This window comes from Cyprinodon variegatus, unplaced genomic scaffold (genome assembly GCF_000732505.1).
Source record: "Cyprinodon variegatus isolate N-32 unplaced genomic scaffold, C_variegatus-1.0 Scaffold118, whole genome shotgun sequence".
NCBI classification, from domain to species: Eukaryota; Metazoa; Chordata; class Actinopteri; order Cyprinodontiformes; family Cyprinodontidae; genus Cyprinodon; species Cyprinodon variegatus.
The window spans coordinates 248,210-268,767 of record NW_015150571.1 but is presented as its reverse complement, the minus strand read 5'-3'; the positions used below and the strand labels follow the sequence as shown (position 1 = coordinate 268,767).

Here is a 20,558-nt window from a genome sequence, read left to right as displayed (position 1 = left end):
AGAAAATCATGTTTTCTAGAATGTAAGCTTAACAAATCTTGTTTACCGTAACTTTTTTTCTTATTGTTGAGAAGTTTTATCTCCTGATTTATTTTGAGAGTTTTTGTTTGCTGACTGTTTAGCTAACTCTGGAACCCAGTCTCCATTCCTAATCCGGTTCCTCCTGCTGCCGATGATCCGAAGCGTCCTCAGCAACATGTATGAGATGGAACGCTTCCTGCAGAAAAGCGAGGACATCAACTGGACCGTAGTCAGGCCTCCTGGCCTTAAGAACCTGGCTGCCTCAGGTGAGTGAAAACATTCTCTCTGTGGCCTCGAAAACGAGAAAGCAATAAGGATTGGTTAAAATCAATGCTGTCTTTACAGCTCAGGAGTTTTTGACGCATGAGGGATATTTTGTGCCGGACAGCGGCGGTCAGACCGCTGTAGGAAGAGGAGACGTGGCTCGCTTCATGCTCTCGCTGCTCAACAGCAATGCCTGGGTAAAGAAGGGAGTCGCCATCACCACCAAGTGAACAGAGAGCACCAGAAATGGTTCACCTTTTTAAGCAAGTTCTAACACAAACAGTTTTTGGAAGTGTCTAACCGTGGAGATTAATTCACTGTCATCAGTAAGGAAATATGCTGTTGAAACTCCTTTACATTGACAATAGTTAACATTGCAGGGTTATCAGCTCAATCTAGTTTCCTTCTTTATGCAGCAACAAACCAAATAACTCCTCTGTACAATCTCCGCTGTGGTTGTAATGTTTAGCAAAGTTTATAAGTAATCCAGTTAAGCTGCTGAATCTTAAAAAACTTATTTTTTTTTAAAATAAAAGTCTGATTTCCTCCATCGTTCCAAATGACCATCAGAGGAAAAGTCCTGTAATGCACAGCATTATAAACAACCTGGATTTCAACTCAGTGGAGAGAATTTAAGTTCTGATCAAGTGCAGAGGTGATAATGAAAATTTATTTAACCTGAAATGCTTACCGAGGAGCAAAACTCAGTGAATATTGAACAAAATGTGGATCTAACTATATTTAGTGTGTTCAGACTATAAATGGATGCTCCACTCATGTTCTAACCTTTTCATGTAAGGTTAAAGTTAATTTGCATTTTTTTTTAAGTCTGTGGTGAGATACTACCAGTAGTGCTTTGGGTGAACCATGCTGTGCATATATGAATAAAGCATTATCATCGCTGCCTTTAAATGTGTGTCTGATAAACTTAATCTTACTTCGCTCTGGATTAACATGTTTTTATAATCTTAAAAATCTGTCATCCACATTCTTTTGGTAAAGTGTAGTACATACATTCAGCCACATGACTGCAGTGTTGTGCCATAATTATTAAAAGTGACCTTTCTTCATTTTTTTCCTGTGTGCTTTTTTCTAATATACTAAAAAGATAAATCTGGATTTGCTATGAACACAATTATAAAACGTGGAACATTTAAAGTAAAAGCAGAGGTTTAAAAACGCTAAAGGAGAACAACAGTGGTTTATTAAAATCTTTAAAAAGAGGGAAAAAAAAGATACCTCATTTACTGAATGAATCCGATTTTGTATATAATTTCAAAGTACAGAGGTCCAAATGTGCCAAAATTCAAGGTGCATTCTGAAATCTTAACATGATTCATAAATTACATAAGAATTTTATATATTAAAAGATTTTATTCACAAATGCCTTTATGTCTTTAATATTTAACAAAACAGAAACTTATATTTCAGGATAGGGCATCAAATACCTTGGTCAGTTTAACTGGTTTTAGGTTTTGTAAGTGTTCAGGCTAACTGATAAATGAGGTCCATTTGATGAGCTGCAGTGTATATTATATAATACTGTGATGGGGGAAAAAAGAAACCAGGGTATAAATAATAGCTGTCAATTCTAAATTATTAATTCAAGATTTAATATATGTATTTGTTATTTAAAAAAAAGTACATTAATTGCATAGTGGTGCTTTTGGACTGTTAAAACTGTAAAAAAAAATAATAGCTGATTAAAAAAAAAAAAAAAAAAAGTTATTGCTCAGTTTAATTTGCTCCAAATCACTCACTTTATTTGACAATTTCCAGACAATAAATATATACCTTCAGTAGGAGTCAAACTGTACATTTCATGTTAGATTTACAATTCGCAGAAGGGCGGATTGGATAGATACAGGCACATAGGATTCTTCTATATTCACATTATGAAACATTTCTACTTCCTCTTTGCAGAGCAAAGAGGTGGTCAGAGTATAAACAGACTCTGAGACATGAAAAGTTAAAACATTTCTAATGATTGAGCAGCTTAATGGTAAAAACGGATCAGTGCTTATAAAACATTCATTCAACACTATAAAAATGTAAAAACTTTACTTCCATAAAAGCCACCTAACTTCAGCTCTCTTTGTATTAAACAATTGGGAAGGCCTGGCTTTGCTTCAAAGTTACTTTTACCAACAAAACGTTGTGCAACTTTGACACAGACTGAATATCTTAAAGCATAAATATGATACAAGAGACGGGTTAGACAACATAAATCCACCCAATCTCCATCTTCCCCTGCTGAGGAATTCACTGCCTTTCTGCAGCCGCCCCATACATTTCGTTGATCTTATCCTGATACATTTTCACAACTATTGGCCTCCGCAGTTTCAGGGTGGGTCCTGTATAAACAAAAGAAAAGGAAAGAAGAGCTGATTGAACAATAGAAATTCAGTTTCACCGTTTGTTGCTCCATGAATAACATTGGAAAGCTGTTTTGCCCTGGCTATGATCGTAAAATCTTCAGTGATAAGGTTTGACCTTCAATAGAAGCGTGATAAGAAAAAGAGAAAAACAAAGGCAGTTTCTGACCTAGTTCCCCTCCACCGACCGAGAAATCTCGCTCCAGGATAACCCACTTCTGAACCCTCTGGGCGTTGGATGTGGCTTTGGCGTTGACTCGCTCCAAACCCTCCTGAATGGCTTTATAGATAGCCGGCTCCTTATTGGCTATGATCTCTGACACCTTGGTCGCTTGGACGCTGTGCCGCCGACAAAAGTCCAAAGCTTCAGAGTTCAGATCATCTGTGGGGTCTCCATTGTCATCCATCACACACTGTGGACACAACATCAGTCCTTATCAGTTTATTTATGCAGCTGCTTTTTGGAGGATTGCAGAAATGAAGAGAGAGTTACTTTGAGTGTCAGCAGCATGGAGAGGAACTTGAGCTTATCTCCGATCAGCATGGCGTTGCTAATGATGGGCACCTCGTTCTTCAGGGCATCCTCAATGGGCACAGGAGGGATGTTTTCACCACCGGCAGTGATGATCAGCTCTACAAGAAAAAATAAAATGAGCAAAATAGAGATGGAAGAGATGTCCAAATGCCAAAATAATGTTACTGATGTTCAGAAGTTCCTCAAAAGTTGTAGCACAAAAAGTGATTGAATCTTTAAAGTACCAAAAAAGAAGGGGTGTTAAATAGTTTTGTTCAACATAAGAAAAAAAGTATTTAAAATGAATAATGGGTCCAGCAAAATCTGAAGGTTTTTGTTAATTCAAATCATGCATTTTATAGCATATCACACCAACTTGATGTTAAGATCTGTTTTCAATAAAGGCTGTAGATTTTATTTAATAAGTGCAATGCAAATTTATTTACACAGGAAAAACAAAACTAATAGAAAATATTTATCAAACAATTTTGACCAAGCATTGAAACTAAATGTATAAATAATAGAGGGGATGCTGCATCTGAAGGACTTAGACAATGTTAGAAACAATAAAGATAGACATACACATTATAAGTTGCATAAACTCTAAAATCCTGTTTGAAATGAGAAGACATCACAAATAATGAGAAATGTATAAAATAAAACCATTTTAAACTGCATGTTTTACTCAGTTCACAGCACTAAAAAAATAATGCAATATTAACAAATACTAAAATAAGTATAAATAATACAATAATCTAAAAGATCAATAAGGACTGAATCTTATTTAGCAATAAAGTGCAGCTTATTTAGGAAAAAAAATTTTGGAATAATTACAAATGAAGCCTGATTTATACTCAGAAACCAGGTGGTCTGTGTGTGTTTGTCGCAGTGAACGCAGATGTCCCTCCACCACTGCTGCAGACACTCTGCTGCACCACGCTTAAATTGAAGGCGTCTGCAGACAGAAGGCCTCTGATTGGTCAAATCTACATCTGCTCTACTTATGCCCATTTCCTATTTGGTACCTTTTTTTTTTTTTCTGTTTGGTACCTTAGCGGCTTGTTTTGTTTTAATGACTGCCATTGTGGAAAACGACTCGTGAAGATGGACCAGCTAGAGTGAGGTGCGGGAGAACACTGGAACCCTTTTCCCACCTGGATCCCCTCTCTTCTTGGCCCTCATGTCCCTCCATTGTCGCACAAACTTGTTATTGTCCCTCTTGCATTGTGGCTTGGAATAGCAGCACAGACACTTCAATATTGGGCATACATCCAAAAATGTGTGCGACAAGCTCACTGGGACACACTGCTGCAGGGTATACGTAGTCTGAGTTTGCTTGTAACATCAATAGCTATGCTGCCTTCAGGGTTAGTTATTAATGGTTAACACAATAAAACTAAATTGGACACTAAAGAAATTAATCAGTGATAAAAAGTTTCACATGTTTAGTCTGTGTGCATGTGTTCATTTAGTGAAATTAGAACTTCCCTGCGTGCAGTGAATTATGAGGCAGCCTTGTTTTTTCCTGTTTGTGAAACAATGTCCTTTTTTTTTAAACAAACTAGTTAAACTTGTTTCAGTTGAATTCTCTAAGGCTAAGCAGGGAGGAAGCAAGGTTTTAACACCAAAGAATTGACGTCACTGGTGTATAGAATTGCTGCCAATAATAACCTTTGCAAAAAACATACCTTAACCACACAGTTATGCAGTATGCTGTAAGATTTAGCTTCTATAACATTTTTTTTTATTAATATTAGTTAAAAAATTAATTAATATTACTAGTCTTATCATGAAAGAATCCAAACAAGGAGCTCTAGATTGTGTGCCAATAAAATAAACACATTGCATGTGCAATAAGTGCCCTTATTGCATATTATGCAACCTTTGTAGTTCAAAGATTGAACTAAAGAGGAACTATTCATTACTTAATCATCACCTTACCATTAACTAAGGTTTTTGTGTATTCTTAAAGTGAAATGACCCATTAGTTCCTGCATATTTACTCTGCATTTCCCCGGTAACTAAGCAGTCGTCCTGTAATCAGGCTGGGCTGACTGTGTCCCAGCAAGTACTGATTAACAACCCATTAGTTCCTGATTAGTTTCCCTAGGTGCTCTCTAGTAGTTAATCAAATTGTGTGTACTTTTTGTATAGTGTTACTGTGTAGTCAGTGTAAGATGGTTTACAATTGACTAATATTTGTGAGAAGGACTAATCCATGGAAAGAGCCCTACGGATTCTGGGATTAAAGGCAAGTTTTAGGTAGAAAAACTGACCTTTTGGCACATAAAAGCCTCAGACTTGTATCGTTTCCATACGGCAGTAATTGTTAAAGCTCAGATATTTAAAAGTTCAGTATGTTAAAGGTACACTGGAGGATGTTCTTTTTTTCCGGGTGGATAATCAAAATAAGTGGTTCTCTTAATTGTCAATCATTCTGGTGATATGTTAACGCAAGTCCATGCTACGCAATTGCCCCATTTTCACTTACGTGCATGAGGGGAAATGTGCCCGTGCATGCTCTTGCAGGCGTTTGATAGGTTTTGCCTCTCAGGAGCGGGTACAGGGTTGTGCATGTGAATTTTGCTTCCAAAATGGAGAGGGCAGGTCTTTTAAAAAATTCATGAAAATCCTCCACTATACCTTAAACATTTTCAGATGGACAGAAAATTATTTAAAAACACCGTTACCTTTTATTCTTCCTGTGATGTACAGGAAGTCATCCTCATCGTGTCTTCCCAGATCTCCAGAGTGCAGCCAGCCACTCTGATCCAGAGACTCCAGCGTTTTGTCTGGCATGTTAAGGTAGCCCATGAAGACATGTCGACCCCAGAAACAGATCTCTCCGTTCCCGTCTGCGTCTGGGTTCTCCAGTTTCGTTTTACAGCCTGGTATCACCTTCCCACAGCTGCAAAGACAAAGCACAGATATAAAGCTGAGCTGAACTGAACTTCAGTTTGACGAGGGTAAAATGTTAAAGGGCTGAAAACAGCTGGTCCAAAACGTATAAGAAACATGGTTGGAATAAATAAAAATTAAACAGCTGCATGTTTCCAGCTGACAATTTCACAACACTAAATCACAACTTTTAGTGTGATTGAATGTATGAACTCATTTGTGCTAAGGAAATCCCAATAGGTAAAAACATGTCCATCCAAGTCTGTTTTGTTATAAGAAGTTGATCAAATGCATCTGTGAAGAAGCCAACCTGATATTACACCCATTAACCATTATAAGTGCTTGTAAACTTTTCACTTTTGACAGATCCCATAATGCTTTGCTGCTCACCTTCCAACACGATACTCAGTGATGGAGACCGTGTGCGGGCCGGAGCTCTCGCTCATGCCATAGAGCTCCTTCACTGGGATGTTCAGGCTCATGAAGTACTCTAGGGTCTCCTTTGTAATCGGAGCAGCTCCAGTGCAGCACAGCTTGCAGCGGTCCAAACCAAGAGCAGCACGAACCTTCTTAAAGACCAGATTGTTGGACAGCATAAAGCCCCATGGCACCATGTTCTCCCTGCAGCACAGAAGGTCACACAGGTGGTTTTATACTCAGGTACATCTTTATAAACTAAGGTAAGTTTATGAACAGGATTTAAAGCTACTAGCCTTACCTTTGGATAAACTAGATTAAAATGAGATCAGATCACCTATCTCCTATAGAACATGTCATTATCCATGCATCTATATAAAATGTTAAGATAAATTGACAAAACAAAAAGCAAAGTGGTTGTATTTTTCTTGTTTATGTATGTTTTTAATCCCCCAGATTGTATTCGGATGAGTTTCTGAACGGTTGTTGGAAACATTTAAACTGTTGGGACTCTGCTTGGGTGGGGGTAAATAACCATGGAAGGATAGCTGGTCCTGTCATCAACTTTCAGAACCACCGGTTTTTGCAAATACACACAGAACACAATCATTCCTTTTTTTTTTTTTTTATTATTGTATTTTGTTAAACTCTCTAGTAGAATCCTAGACTTTATGACTCAGCTTGATTTTGAAGTCCAAGTTAAAAGAGCTTCTAAAATGTGACCACATGATTGTACATTTTCATGCCTGCAAATGTGAAAAATGTGTTTTTCGTCTCCAAAGCCGTTTTTAGCTCGCTCACCCTCTCATGGCACTGTAGCTGTATTCTAGCCCAATGGACTTAGCCCACTCTGCCACTCTTTTCTTCAGTGGGGTCGCCTTGGCAGCAGCAGCTTTCATTCCCTCCTGCATCTTTTCCCACACTCTAGGAACACCCAAGAAACCGGTTGGATGAGCCTCTCTCAGCGTGTTTGCTAAAGATCCCTGAAAAGAAAAACAACAGTGACTTTAACAACAACCAGCACTGACGTTAACAAAGGTTAATGTCAACACTGGTTCTAAACTGCAATAGTTAACCTTTAGGGCGTCCGGCTCTGCAAAATGGGCGGTCCCTGCAAGGCTCATGCAGCACCAAATGTCGATCATCTGTGCTGCAACATGGCTGAGAGGCAGATAGCTGACAAGCACCTCCTCACCGCAGTTTGGATTGATTACCTTGGACACGGTACGGGCGGTCCATGTGATCTGATGGAGAGAACAAGGAGAGTGCCTTGACCTTTAACTGTAAAACTTGGATAGAAAAATAGCTCTACAGACTTCACATTAATAAAATCTATACAACCAATTCCTGTAAAAGTGGAAATTAAAGACATTAGTTATGTTTTACTGTTGCATACCCCTACCCTTGATACCTATCTTAATGCTTGTTTCATAAATAATTTTGTGTTGAGTATTTGCCACAACATTGTAAGCTTGTCCTTAATTTAGGAAAGAATACCCGTCTTTTGTGTACCCCAATAATCTCCCCTGGCTCATTTGAGTTTAAATACATGACCTAATCTACCACTAAAGTGTGTCACATCTCATTTTTCAAAACTTCCCCTATTTCAATTCTGAGGCCTGATTCCAAATACTTTTTATTTACAAAACATTGCTTAACCAACCAGGTGTACAGTATTAAGATGGGTCAAAACAAGACACATAAGAGCATCATAAAAAGACAATAGAATATAAAAGTGACAGTAAAAGAAGCATAAAAATGCACTAAAATGGTTGCAGTAAATCAAAAGAGAAACAACAACAAACTGACTCAGGCCGTCTAAAAACTCCCCTGAAAATGAGTTTTAAAATCTGTTCAGAGATGAAGCCCTTCTCCAATTTTTAAAAAGGAACTTGTTCTATAATTTAAGAGCGACTTCTTCATAAACCTGACCTCTTTTAAGATTCAGTGAGTTCCTAAAACATGTACAAGCAAGCTGCTGGACTCAACCTGAGCTGAAACATAAAGGCTGAAGCGGGTCAGAGAGGTTTGGAAGAGCAAGACCATTTAAACTTTTAGCAGCTAGTAGAAAAACTTTATTTTAGAGCCAAATGTTTGGAGAGAATCAGACCTTGAGGAGAAAACTGATTTAATGAGCAGTTAAGGTTCAGGCTGCTTAAAAAACAGCAGTGTTGTTTGAAACTATAGATTTATCCGGCTTAATTTGTGATTGCTCTGTCCCCAATATGCGTTGTTGGAGGGACATTCATAATGCCAAGAGGGCAAACGGTGTGCTCAATGTTTTATTTAACAGAGATCTTGTTGAAACCAAAAGATGAATTCCTGCATTGATCAGATTAAAAAAAGGGTATCAAACATTTTCATAGTGGGAGTTTTTGGAAATCAACATGCTGATAAGCAACCAGGAATTATTAAAACAAGAGTCTGACTTGCTGCGGTTGCTGGGTAATTGATTGATGAATCTGAGTTTTTATCATGCTTTTCTGCAGGATGATAGCAACATGCCATCTTTCAAAGCTGGGCATCCTATAATACATCTAGCAGAAGCGAATGCAAATCTTTATGAAGCCTTAAATCCTGGCACATACTTGGTCATGTAATTATCCTAGTTTTTTTGTAATCATTAAATAATGTAATCAAATCCCATCTCTGTTCACAAATTAAGATTTATATTATAAAAATTCTTTTGTGCTGATGTTGGAAAGCCGACTCACATTGTCGTGGCTCAGCATGACGCCTTTAGGGTTTCCAGTGGTTCCTGAGGTGTAGATGAGGGTGCAGCACTCGTTGGCCCGCAGGCTGTCCATCACAGTGTGCAGCTGTGCATTTGGCACATCCTCCCCTAACTTCATAAACTCATCCCACTGTGCAAGTAAAGATGTTTGATTAAAACTGTGACAAATAAAAGTTTAGTCACCCTAAATGCAATCATTTTCCAGTTACAAAGCCAACATTAAATCAGCCCAACTGTAATGTTTGATTCATCAACATACTGTGTAAAGGTGTGGTATTTTCTGTTGCAGCTCGCCTCTGTACTGGACAATCGCTTTCAGATGAGGTAACTGATCTTTAACCTGCAGGAAGGGAAGACACAGAGATTTGAAGGCACTGACTCAGTGTTTTAGTAGTTACTGATTACTGAGAAAGAGCTTTTAAAATAGCACACAGAGAGTGCAGATGCGGTGATAAACCTTCTGACCTTCAGGATTTTTTCGAGCTGTTTCTGGTTTTCCACTATCAGGACGTTGGCTTCACAGTTGGCTGCTACATAATGACAGGCCTCCGCCGAGTTGGTTGTGTAAATACCAGCAGCCAGACCCCTGTGGCATAAAAAGCTCAATTAAACAGCTTCAGTAACTTCCTGCTCACTCTACTAAATTAGCTATAATTTAAGTAAAAAGGTCAATTGATGATGCATTCTTTTTTCTTTCCTCTGGCAGATGTTAGAATTCTCTAGTCAGTCTTTAATCTTTTTATAAAATTTTATCATAATAATAATTTAATCTGCCAATTTGTTTTTTTTTTCTTCCTATTTTTGAGTTCAGTTTTAGAAAGTTTTAAATACTCCCTTAAATATTTACCATGTATTTCCCTCTGCGTGACTTTCTCAGAGAATAATAATAAAAAAAATTTAAAAAATCTATTGATCTCACATTGGAGAGCAGTGTAGGGTTAAGTGTCTTTGCTCAGGGACCCAGAGTGGCAGTCTGTGGGAGTGGGACCCTAACTCACAACCTCAGGATTCCAAGCTCTATGCCACCAACCACTACCCATTAAGAAAAAAAAAATAAACATTAAGATTTTTTTTTACCGGTATCTTTTCTGGAAAAATATATATAAACACGGAAGCAAATGGCTTCAAAAAAGGTTGGTTAAACCTTCGGTATGGAACAGTTATGTTGCTACAACCAGGAAACACCTTCAGAAGCACCCCCCACCCTGCCCTCAGGTTCTCCAGCTTAACTAGGGAGAGGTATGCAGACAAGCTGGTAAATTTCCCCTCAGCTGAAATCGGTTTTTTACCGTTTTACATTTTTATGCATTGCTTAAGTGCTTGGGGTCCGACAAATTAACACCAAACATCCCATCAGATCATCCACACAATAAAGCATTACCAGAGTTTCAAGAAGAAAAAACACATGAGAAATAAATGTTTTCGAAGATATTAGATAATATGATATAAACTGATTTTGTACAGCTCTATTATCCATACATTGTATCAATATGTGATTTCATGCTGCTTATTGTGAAATTTTCTGTGTTTATTGAAGTAGAAAAGAAATACCAAAGATTCTAAGCTTTCTTGTTTCAGCCTCTTGGGAAGAAAACATGCTTAACCAGTTCCAGGAAAGATGGACTCAGGCTTTGAAATGGGCTCACAGGGAAATACAGACAGAGAAGATGGGCTGAAAGCATTTTTAAACCCAGATATTAAGATTTTCCCGTTAATCTCACCCTGCAAAGATGCAGCCGATGTCAGAGATGAACCACTCAGGGGAGTTGAATCCCAGAATGCTGACTCCATGGAAACGCTCCAGGCCCAGCTACAAAGTGGAAGAACAATGTACTTTAATAACACTGCAGCTGCACTGTGCCTCGGTTACCTTTGGCCTACATACTGCTCTAAGAGCCACTCAACTTTCAGAGCATGAAAACATGAGACGTAACAGAAGCTGTCACACACACCTTACACACACCTAAGTTTTGGTTTTCAGCTGTCTGCTGTCACGCCAGGGATCAAACCAAGGGGAGAGGTCGAAAGTGTTGTAAAGACAGAACTTTCTAGGGATCATTTGAAGTTCAACTCAAATCACCATGCATGATAAAAATATCTTATTTTATTTGGGTTCTAAATAATTAATATAATACATATGGAGAGAAATTACAGAGCACCTTGAGCCGTTTTCAGTGCCGCTTCACAAGTTATGTAATCTTCAGCTGCAATTGAGTTAAAATATTTAGAGTGTTCAAGAACTTAATAAGCTTTACTTATCTGGAAGTTAATGACACAGAATGGCTCCAGATGGATGTGCCTTTAATTGCAGAAATTAATTTCATATATTGATCTAATTATAGTCCCTTCAACCTATATTTATCTTTGGATGTAAGAGATTGTTACTTTTAGATGCAGTTTGAAACAAAGCAGAATACAGATTAAACAATATTCACTCTTCTATCTAATATGCACCAGTCTGGTGCTTTTCTGTCTCTGAATTCTACAACAGTTTGACTTGGATTGTTTTTTTTTTCCCGGGCGATTTATATTTGTGGAGTTTTAGCAGCTCTAAAGATGCATGCTAAGAAAGTCCACTCACATGTTCACTGCAATTGTAAACATGACTACAGCACTATAAGTATATTGGCATTTTTTATTTATTTATTTATTTATTTTTTTTTAAGGAGATATTACAGTAAAAGTAGCTCAGTCGTAATGCATCTCTGACTGATTAAAAGTCCATTTGAAAAGAATTTATATCACGTAGTCTTTGCGGTTTTAATGCTATAAACACATTTCCTCAAATAAAACATTTATCAGGATTTTGTGTTTAAGATGAAGTTTGGAGTGGAATTCTATATATTTTCCTTTTTTTTTTTAAACAAATCAAACTCTGAAATTCGTTTTTTCTTCCTCTTTTAAACCTCAAACCCAATCCTGTGCAACCAAAGCATTTAAGTATCTGTAAATAGAGCCCATCTCTTAGAAATGTAATCTGTGTTTAGTACGGCTGTGCATGGAAGGCCTCCGGTTAGAAAACGTCACAAGATTGAATTTATTGATAAAAGAAGTCCAAAAAACGTAAACTTTTATGATAAAGTTAAACTTTTACCATTATCCACTGTGAATAATGGCAGTGGGTATATCACAATGGAAAGATTCTTTATTTAGGATGGACGAAGAGGCTGGAAATAGTTGATCAAAAGATTCCGGCACTAAATAACAGAGCTAACCTCAAAAAATGAATATCAGAGGCTGCAAAAGAGTTGAGATGAATCCATTTCATGAACAGTTAAGGCCACAATGGAGGAGTTTGGAACAAAATGTTCTCAAGCATATAGATTTGAATCTAATCTGAAGATGTGTAAAAAGATTTGATATCTGATGTCCACAGATGTTCTGTGTCCAATCTGATTGAGCTTGGACTATTTTTTCAAAGAAGACTGAATGATACTTTCCATCAGATGTGCAAAGCTGCTAGACACCTCACTAAAGAGTTGCCTCTGCAAAAGGAAGTGGTTCAAAGTTCTCCATTCAGTGGTTCTACAAAGTATTGATTCAAAGGAACTGAATATAAATGTGTTCCACACTTTATTCATTAAAATGCTGAAAAAAAAGAAGTGATTTTCTCTCTGCTTGAGAATTATCCTCTACTTTGTGTGTATCATCTAAAATCCCAATAAAATGCAAAGGAGTTTGTTTTTGTCACAAAACCTGATAATAAAATTCCTTTTATTTAAAAACATTTTACTAAACCCATCATGCTAAAACATTCATATTTTGAACAGTACCAACCTTGAGGAAACTCTTGGCTGCTGCACAGCACTGGTCGTAGTACTGCCTCCAGGTCAGGGTCACCTTCAGGCCATCTTTTTTGAAAACCAAAGCTGGATGATCCCCAAACCTCTCCACCGTCTCTAGGAACATCTGATGAACGGTGATGGGAGTCTCGGAGCCCGGACCCGAGCCCTCCATCCTCAGCTTGACAGCCTGGTCTCTACTGGAGCTCCACAGATGCTCAGCTGGGGCCAAAGTTGTTGCCAAGTCGCCTGTCGTCAGGGGAACCGCCTTGGTCTCCTCTGCATTGGGACAACAGATACATTTACCCGCCATGACTGTTGATTGGGGAAAGACAGGATGAGGACGGTAGAGTCGTGGTTCAGAAGAAGACTCAGGTGAGTAAGAGCAGAGGAGACATCCTAGCAGGTGAGTCACGCCTGCTGTGTCAGAGTAACATGATTTGCAGCTGTTAATAGGAGGAAGGCTGTTATCTGATCCTGAACAGGAGGCTGTGGAATGAAGTGACACACCCACCAATCAGGTGTGGTTTGAAGATGAGCACACAGCCTGAGTACAGCTGCTTCTAATGAGTACAGGGCATTCATATTTGTCTTCAAAAAAAGGAAAGTAAAAAATATTAAAAACAACACTTTTTCTTATAAAAGTAAAATTTGCCTAGCATATATTTACAGTTAGAACCATATGAGTAATATGAGATAAATATTCAGCCTCCCAAGCCACATTTTGTGGCTTGTTTCTTGAACTAATTTGAAATGACATTGCTAATACAGTTTGGTAAAAAAAAAAAAAAAATGCTGACAGGTATGGGGTGGTTCTTCCTATGAATCTAAAAGGTGTTTCAACCCTCTTCGTGTGTATAAAGATATGAGGACTCTTACTGTATTTATTTCAGTAATTTACAGCAGGCTTAGCTGCAGGAAAAGAAAACGAAAACCTACCAACAAGCAGAAACAAGGTTAAAATGTTTCCTGTGGAGTCCCGCTCTGCAGGTTTGCCAACATTTATTTGCAAACATTTCGTTTTTAATAGGAAATATGAATGAGTACACAAACAGACACACACAGAAACCCTCCCACACCATGCTATGAAATCATTAAGGATGCTTGTTGTTTTTTATAACAGAAGCACTGATGCAGTTAAATTTTGTTCTTAGCCGCTCTTTGTTGTATACCTGCCTAAAATTAAACAGAGTTAAGTTCAGCCATTGAAGAGCATCATTCTGGGTTAGTCAGCTTAATTAGACTTGTTATTAATTGTATTTTTTTTTCCTTGTTCGCATCATTGCTACAGCTTACCTTGGTAGCAGGAAGGTTGTTCCTTGACATTAACTGTTGACTTAAAGGGATTTACCGTAACTGTATAATTTAGTGTAGACACATGTGGGTTTTGTATAGAAGGTTGAGAACTATCTCTTCAAAACAAATAATTTTACATATTCCGAAGCTAAGTGTTACAATACCTACATGTAGTTCTACTTTTAAATATCTAAGAAAAAGTCTGAGTCAGCTTTCAGGACAGTTTACCTCTGGGGTGTGCAACCACCAGATGAATTCCAACCTCCTCAATTACATTTAGGCAGATAATTGACTCTAAAATTAATCATGACGTTGTTTTCTTTCAATCTCTGCACACTCTATTTTGGTCAAATAGAAAGGAGCGTTTTATGTGTCTGTTTTAAACTCTGGACTTAAAATAACACTTTTCTGGTATGACTCTAAGTGCTCCTTTGGTATTTCTGTCCAATTTTACTCTGCTTTAAAAATTCAGATTCTTGCTATGCAATTAAAAATTATATTTAACAGCCCTACAGAATAGCTATTGTTTCTAAGAAATACATTGCTGTAATGCCTGCTGCTAATTTTCTTTTTTTTTTCGACTCCAAAGGGTCAACAATGATGCAAACTATTGATGCAAATTTGGCTCAATTTTCTGATTAACATGGATTAATAGAAAATGCTTTTTATATTTAGTAACACTTTCTCTATTGCATCATTACACATCCTGGACATTAGGGGGTGTAAAGTAAAAGGATGAAAGCCCATTAATTTTGCCCCATGATTGGGCTTACCTGCAGCAGGCAACAAGGCACACCTTCACACATCAAACAGTCCTTTTTACAATTAGCTCAGAAAGTAATTGCATTAAAACAAAAATGCAGTTTGGGATCATCTGTTGTTAATTTTATACATGAGTCAAAAAATGCTTTAAAAGGCAAAGCATTTCTGTTAATGCATTTAAATTTTCAAATATCGAAACTCAATTTTGGTCACTTTTATCTGAGACATCTTTTACAAGTTAAATATTAAACATTATTTAATTAATCAGATAAAGATAAAGAAAAAAGATAAAGATAAAGAAAAATAACCTTGAGTTATCATTTTTGTTAATGCATTTTAATTTTAAAATTGGACATTTCAAAATGAATTTTGGTCCTGTTTTGTTTGGAATTTTTCCAAATTAAACGTCAAATGTTTTTTTATTTATAATAACAAATTTATAAAAAATTAGCAGTCTTGAAGAAGAAAATGAAAATGTTATTTGGATTATTTATTTTGGATTTTATTTATTAGTTAAAAAGTATAGGAAAAAGTCTTTCTATTTATCCATTTGAAAATTGGATACATTTTCAAATGGATATATTTGAAAATGTATCCAATTTCAAAATTCAAAAAAGGCCAAAATTTTGGAGCAAACTGAGACATGTTTACTTTCACAGCAATCAACCTTTTGTTGCGTCTCAGCCTGAGTGGTTGCGGGTTCTTTGTGCTACCTCTCTTATAGGTAAGGCTTGGGGAGGAGCTGGCTGCACACACCTGAGACTGAACTTCATCTGGAGCAGTATTTAAAGCCTGGCCTGCTGTGTGCTCACTGCCTGATGGCCACTGTTTAGTTGGGAGATCGGCCAGCAACTTTCTCTAGTGGAAACAATCTTATCTGCCTTTTGGGATTTTCTACAGCAACCCAACCTGTGCTCTGTCTTACAAGTCTCCTGCTACCAAGCCACACAGCCCACCTCCCTCATCTTCAGCTGCGCCTTCCATGAACTTGCTTTCCCTTTTCCCCTAAGAACCAAATAAACTGTCATTTGCTCCTATCTCCAAGCCTGGTTATCTGCATTCTGGGTCCAGCTCCTAGCACACAACACCTTTGAACTTATTGAATAGGAGGAGTGTGAATACGTTCTTATCAACACCGTAATAAAATTAGATATTTAAAGAAGACAGGGCGTTATGCAAAATCCCTGACAGAGCAAATCCATTTGTTTATTCTCTTCACATTATCAGAACAAATGTTCAACCTTGTCTCTAACTTTAAGAACATTTAAGAGTGGTAAAAATGGTACTGGGATTATGATTGGTTAAATTTGGTTAGATTTGGTAAAATTGTATAGAATTGTTTAAAAGAAAACACTTGTAAAAATCAGCTAAGAAAATCCTTTTTTGACAAAAACATTTTATAAATTCCCCTATATTAATACAAATCTCATATTTATTTATTTTTAAAAATAGCAAATTTAAGTTAGATTCAAAATGTCATATGACATTCAAGTTAAATCAGTAATTCAAACAGAAAACCAAATGCTTTTTACACCCGTCAAAGTATTTCTGACATAAATTTAGCTGAATATTTGGCTTCCGTTATTGGCAGTCACCTAATGGATAATTTGAAACAGTATTTTTCCAGCTTTAGATCTAGCATTTTAACATAATCTGCAAACTTTCAGTATCATTAACAACCTGTCAAGCATGGAGGTGGCAGTATCATGCTGTATTGTTTCATAGGCAAGTGAATAGGATAATGAAAGTGGTAATTAGCTTAGAGTTTTTAATTTCACCTCAAATCAACAACAGACGGTTGAAACTACAGCACTTCTAGACAGGTAACCCAAACACCCAATGAAGGTGGTTTCACAAGGGTAAAGCAGACTAACATTAAGTTTCTTAAATGCTCAGATTTTAAATACACAAATCTATGATCTGTCCTTAAAGTTTTAGCGAGTCCATGGCAGAAAAGAATTATTGTATATGAGCTTCCAACTATGCGATGAGCTTTGATCATGATTGGATTGATGAAAAACCAGTGTGATGATTTCATTTTGTTTTTTGTTTTTTTTGCATTACTTGAAGTTCTTTTATTGAAAAGGGTCAGCAATAAAGCATTATTAAAAGCCCCAAAATACATGTGATATTCCTTTCTTTAGTGAGTGTAGGTAAATTTCTGAATGAAACTGCTTTCACTCTTCCCTCCAAGTGTGAGACTCAAAATTCAAATAGTACCTGATGAGGGTCCGTTGGCAGCTCCATTCAGCTCGGTGCATCTCGGAGGTTTGGCAGGAGTATCAGTGCTACACTTTTGGGCTGTAGGTGGATCGTTTTTTCCATTTGTCATGACTGTGGAATCTGTCTCCAAACATGTCCTGTCTGTTTTAGATGTTTCATTCTGAGAACAGATGCTGGGATGACAAAGAATATGAAAAGAAATCAGGATATACATACAATAATTTAGATAAAAATCCTTAAAATTTCAATCAAGGAACCCAAAAAATTATTTGGTTTGCACAGAAATGTACTTACCTGTCATTATTACCATCTGCGGCTGCAATGGGACTTTCCTCGACACTCATCATATAGTTGCTAAAAAGAGAAAATGTAAAATATGATCAGCGTTAACGTTCTTTATAAGTTTCTAAAAGAGGACTCTCCTGGCTGATGAGAAGATCGATTATGAAACAGGACCGCTGTGCTCATTTATACCACACTGACATTTATTGAAGTCATTGCAACAGGTCAGTGGCCAGCATTGCTGGAAAGCAAACGTAGAAGACATCCACATGTTGAAACTCTGAAAAACGTGCCAGATTGTGTTGCCTAATCTTCATGCCATCTTTATGCTCTTAGTCTGTGAGTGAAAGTAACTTTGACCCAAATTACCTAAAGTTTCGCTGTAAGTCAAACAGATTTCACAAAACTATCAATAGAGGTTTCTTAAAGCTAAGAAATGTTATAACTAAATATACAAACAAGTACAAATAGAAGGGATTAAAGTAATAGCCTTGGATTATCTGTATAATTAAGAAAAAACAATTAACAGAAACATATTTGCATATATGAGAGTCAAAGTTACAGATAAAATCCTTCAGTAATGTACAGATCAAGATCTGGTGACACAGCCAACCCTCACCCGCACTCTCTAAGATAACCCACGTCCAATATTTCTCTTTGGAACCAAAGGTCATAAGATTGACTAAAGTGAAGTTTTGCAACAAAATCTTTGCTCCAAATTGCACAATTTTTTTGTGCTTTGCTTAAGTGTTCATACAGCATAACTTTTCAAATTTTACCATGAGAGAGACAAATCTTTGTGTATTGCTTTAGATTTAATGTGATAGTCCCAGACAAAGTATTGCTACTGTGTTTGGTAGGAAAAGCATACATGGACTGTCCCATGAGGGCGACACAGCAAAGCAGGAAGAATAAACACTGCATATTGTCATAAATGCATTTACTATTGCAAAATATTAAGATGGCAGCATCATGCTGTGGGGATAAAACTCAGCTGGATGAATGTTTAGATGTGCAAACCATTAGTCTGGTTTTCTAATTCTGGTCTTCAGAATTACAATAAAGCCACTGTTGAAAAACATATATTCTAAGTTTGGTTTACAGTCCGTTACAAGCCAGGTAGATGAAAACAAAACAGAAAAATCTCAGCCTATTAGAAATTGAGGTAAAGACAAAAACTATTCTACATCAGGATGAATCGATGTGACATGTGGTGGCAGCATCAGGTTCCCTTTCTACAAGAGGGTCAGTGAAGCAGATTTGAGTGAAGGGTAAGATTGTTTGAACTAAATAAAGAGCAATCATAGAAGTCTAGAAGTTTTAAAGGACTTGGACGAGAATTCATCTTCCAGCAGGACAGTTTTTCTACAAGTGCTACAACTAGCTGGTTTAAATAAGAGAATATTAATGGATTGGAATGGGCCAGTCAAAGACTCCATTTAAGGAGTCTGAAACTTGATTTTCACAGATATATTATATGACTATATATGAATTATTTTACAGAGCTAAATAATCCTAACTTTAAATCTTTAAAATGCTGTAACCAGACAAGTGGTTTGCAGCATATTGATGCAGGGGGTCTGAATCTGTGTGTATACATTTCTGTTTTTTACTTATAAAACCCAAATCATTTGGTGACCTACTCCCTTAAGTCTTCATGCTTTTGATCCTGTCCTCACTTATAGTACTTAAAAAGAAAATATATTTGTTTGCTCACAAGTCTCTTCTGTCTGATCTTATTGGAATAACCACTGAGTTTAATTTAACAGAGAACACCGACCCTCAAAGAACTATCCATTATAGTAGATTTTTATTAGAAAATGCTTTAACAGCTTTGAAATTATCTGACCCATTGTTAAATTATTTGGTAACAGAAAAACAAAGAAGGGAGTAGAATCTTGTATTTGCTGATGAATCAATTTTGTTGTTGATTGGCATACTATATCCATGCATGTAGTCAGAACTGGCCCCTTTAAAAAAGTAGCCAATTTCATTTTTATCTCTAAGATTAGAATGTAATCTTTGTTAGGTGTAATATCAGTCGATTTAATTCACCAAACATTTTTGTATAAAATCCTGATCTATTTGTCTTGCTTTGAACTTAACCTAAAACCTTTTCTACCCAACCCAGAAATATACACTACTTTTCTATCCAGATAAATAGTATTACAATAAAACATAAAAGGTTGTGCAAGTTATGTCACTAAACTCCTGTAAATGTCGAGGAAGTATGACTACTTTTGCAAGGCATTTTTTTATTGTTCTGTCAAGCAGAAAAGGTAGACTCTAGTTTTTTTAAATAGTTGACAATGAACATTACAACTATGAAGAACCAAGGAAAACATAACAATTTAGAGCAGTTATATGGTAAGAATAAACAAATTGAAGTAATATCTGGAAAAAATTTACTTTCCTATTTTTAAATTCTAACACTTTTCCTCTCTAATTATTTATGCACAACAGAGCTAAAAATTTAAATGAAAAGCTTTGCAGGTGTTGTCTTACCTTGTATGTTCTCACAGCTAAGTGGCATCAATTTCTCAGGAGCACTCAAGAGTAGGACCGACCTGCATCGACCTTTGCACATGCAGGTACTCGACTGTTAACCTCTGGGAGGACAGCACCCTTTAGGATACCTCCACAAGGTAATCAAACTAAATTTGCTCTCCTCACCCAAGCACAAAGGACACTTGCATAATTTGGCAAGGAACTGCTTGCTAAGGTCATAAAGATCTAAAAAAAAAAAAAAAAAAAAAAAAAAAAAGCAGATCAAAGGTTGTGGTCACAGCAAGGTGAAGAAGAACTAAAACCTACAGGACGCAACAGCCAGCAGACGCAGAAACCTGCTGTGTTTGTATTAATTACAGCGGCCCAGAAGCGTTGGTTTGTTGACAGGGACAAACATTCAGCCGGGGGGAGATTTATGGATCCCGTAAGGCAAAAATAAGGTGGGTGTGTGGTGTTGTTAAGATGTTTATCATCTTAAATTG

General features: G+C 36.8%; 1 protein-coding gene across 2 annotated transcripts; it reads right to left on the bottom strand.

The window, feature by feature from the left end:
- Positions 1–2,013: 2,013 nt before the first annotated feature.
- LOC107085208 (long-chain-fatty-acid--CoA ligase ACSBG2-like) lies at positions 2,014–20,199 on the bottom strand. 2 transcript variants are annotated; one of them, XM_015375428.1, is made up of 15 exons: positions 20,074–20,199; positions 17,581–17,640; positions 17,284–17,459; positions 13,001–13,284; positions 10,945–11,033; positions 9,689–9,809; positions 9,483–9,563; positions 9,204–9,353; positions 7,566–7,733; positions 7,291–7,472; positions 6,463–6,693; positions 5,865–6,082; positions 3,154–3,293; positions 2,830–3,073; positions 2,014–2,639 (listed from the first exon to the last, which is right to left on the bottom strand). In XM_015375428.1, the coding sequence occupies exons 2-15, from the start codon at positions 17,631–17,633 to the stop codon at positions 2,548–2,550; spliced, it is 2,229 nt and encodes a 742-aa protein (XP_015230914.1). In that variant the 5' UTR covers positions 17,634–17,640; positions 20,074–20,199; the 3' UTR covers positions 2,014–2,547. The 2 variants fall into 2 exon arrangements, with proteins under 2 accessions (XP_015230914.1, XP_015230913.1); XM_015375427.1 differs by lacking the exon at positions 20,074–20,199 and having other exon boundaries at positions 17,581–17,716.
- Positions 20,200–20,558: the final 359 nt, after the last annotated feature.

Excerpts from the sequence above, each read along its gene's own strand:
- LOC107085208 (XM_015375428.1), bottom strand. The coding sequence starts at position 17,633 with ATGATGAGTGTCGAGGAAAGTCCCATTGCAGCCGCAGATGGTAATAAT. Across the intron at positions 9,564-9,688 it reads AGCTCGAAAAAATCCTGAAG|GTTAAAGATCAGTTACCTCA; the intron begins GTCAGAAGGTTT and ends CCCTTCCTGCAG. Across the intron at positions 9,354-9,482 it reads AAATACCACACCTTTACACA|TGGGATGAGTTTATGAAGTT; the intron begins GTATGTTGATGA and ends TTACTTGCACAG.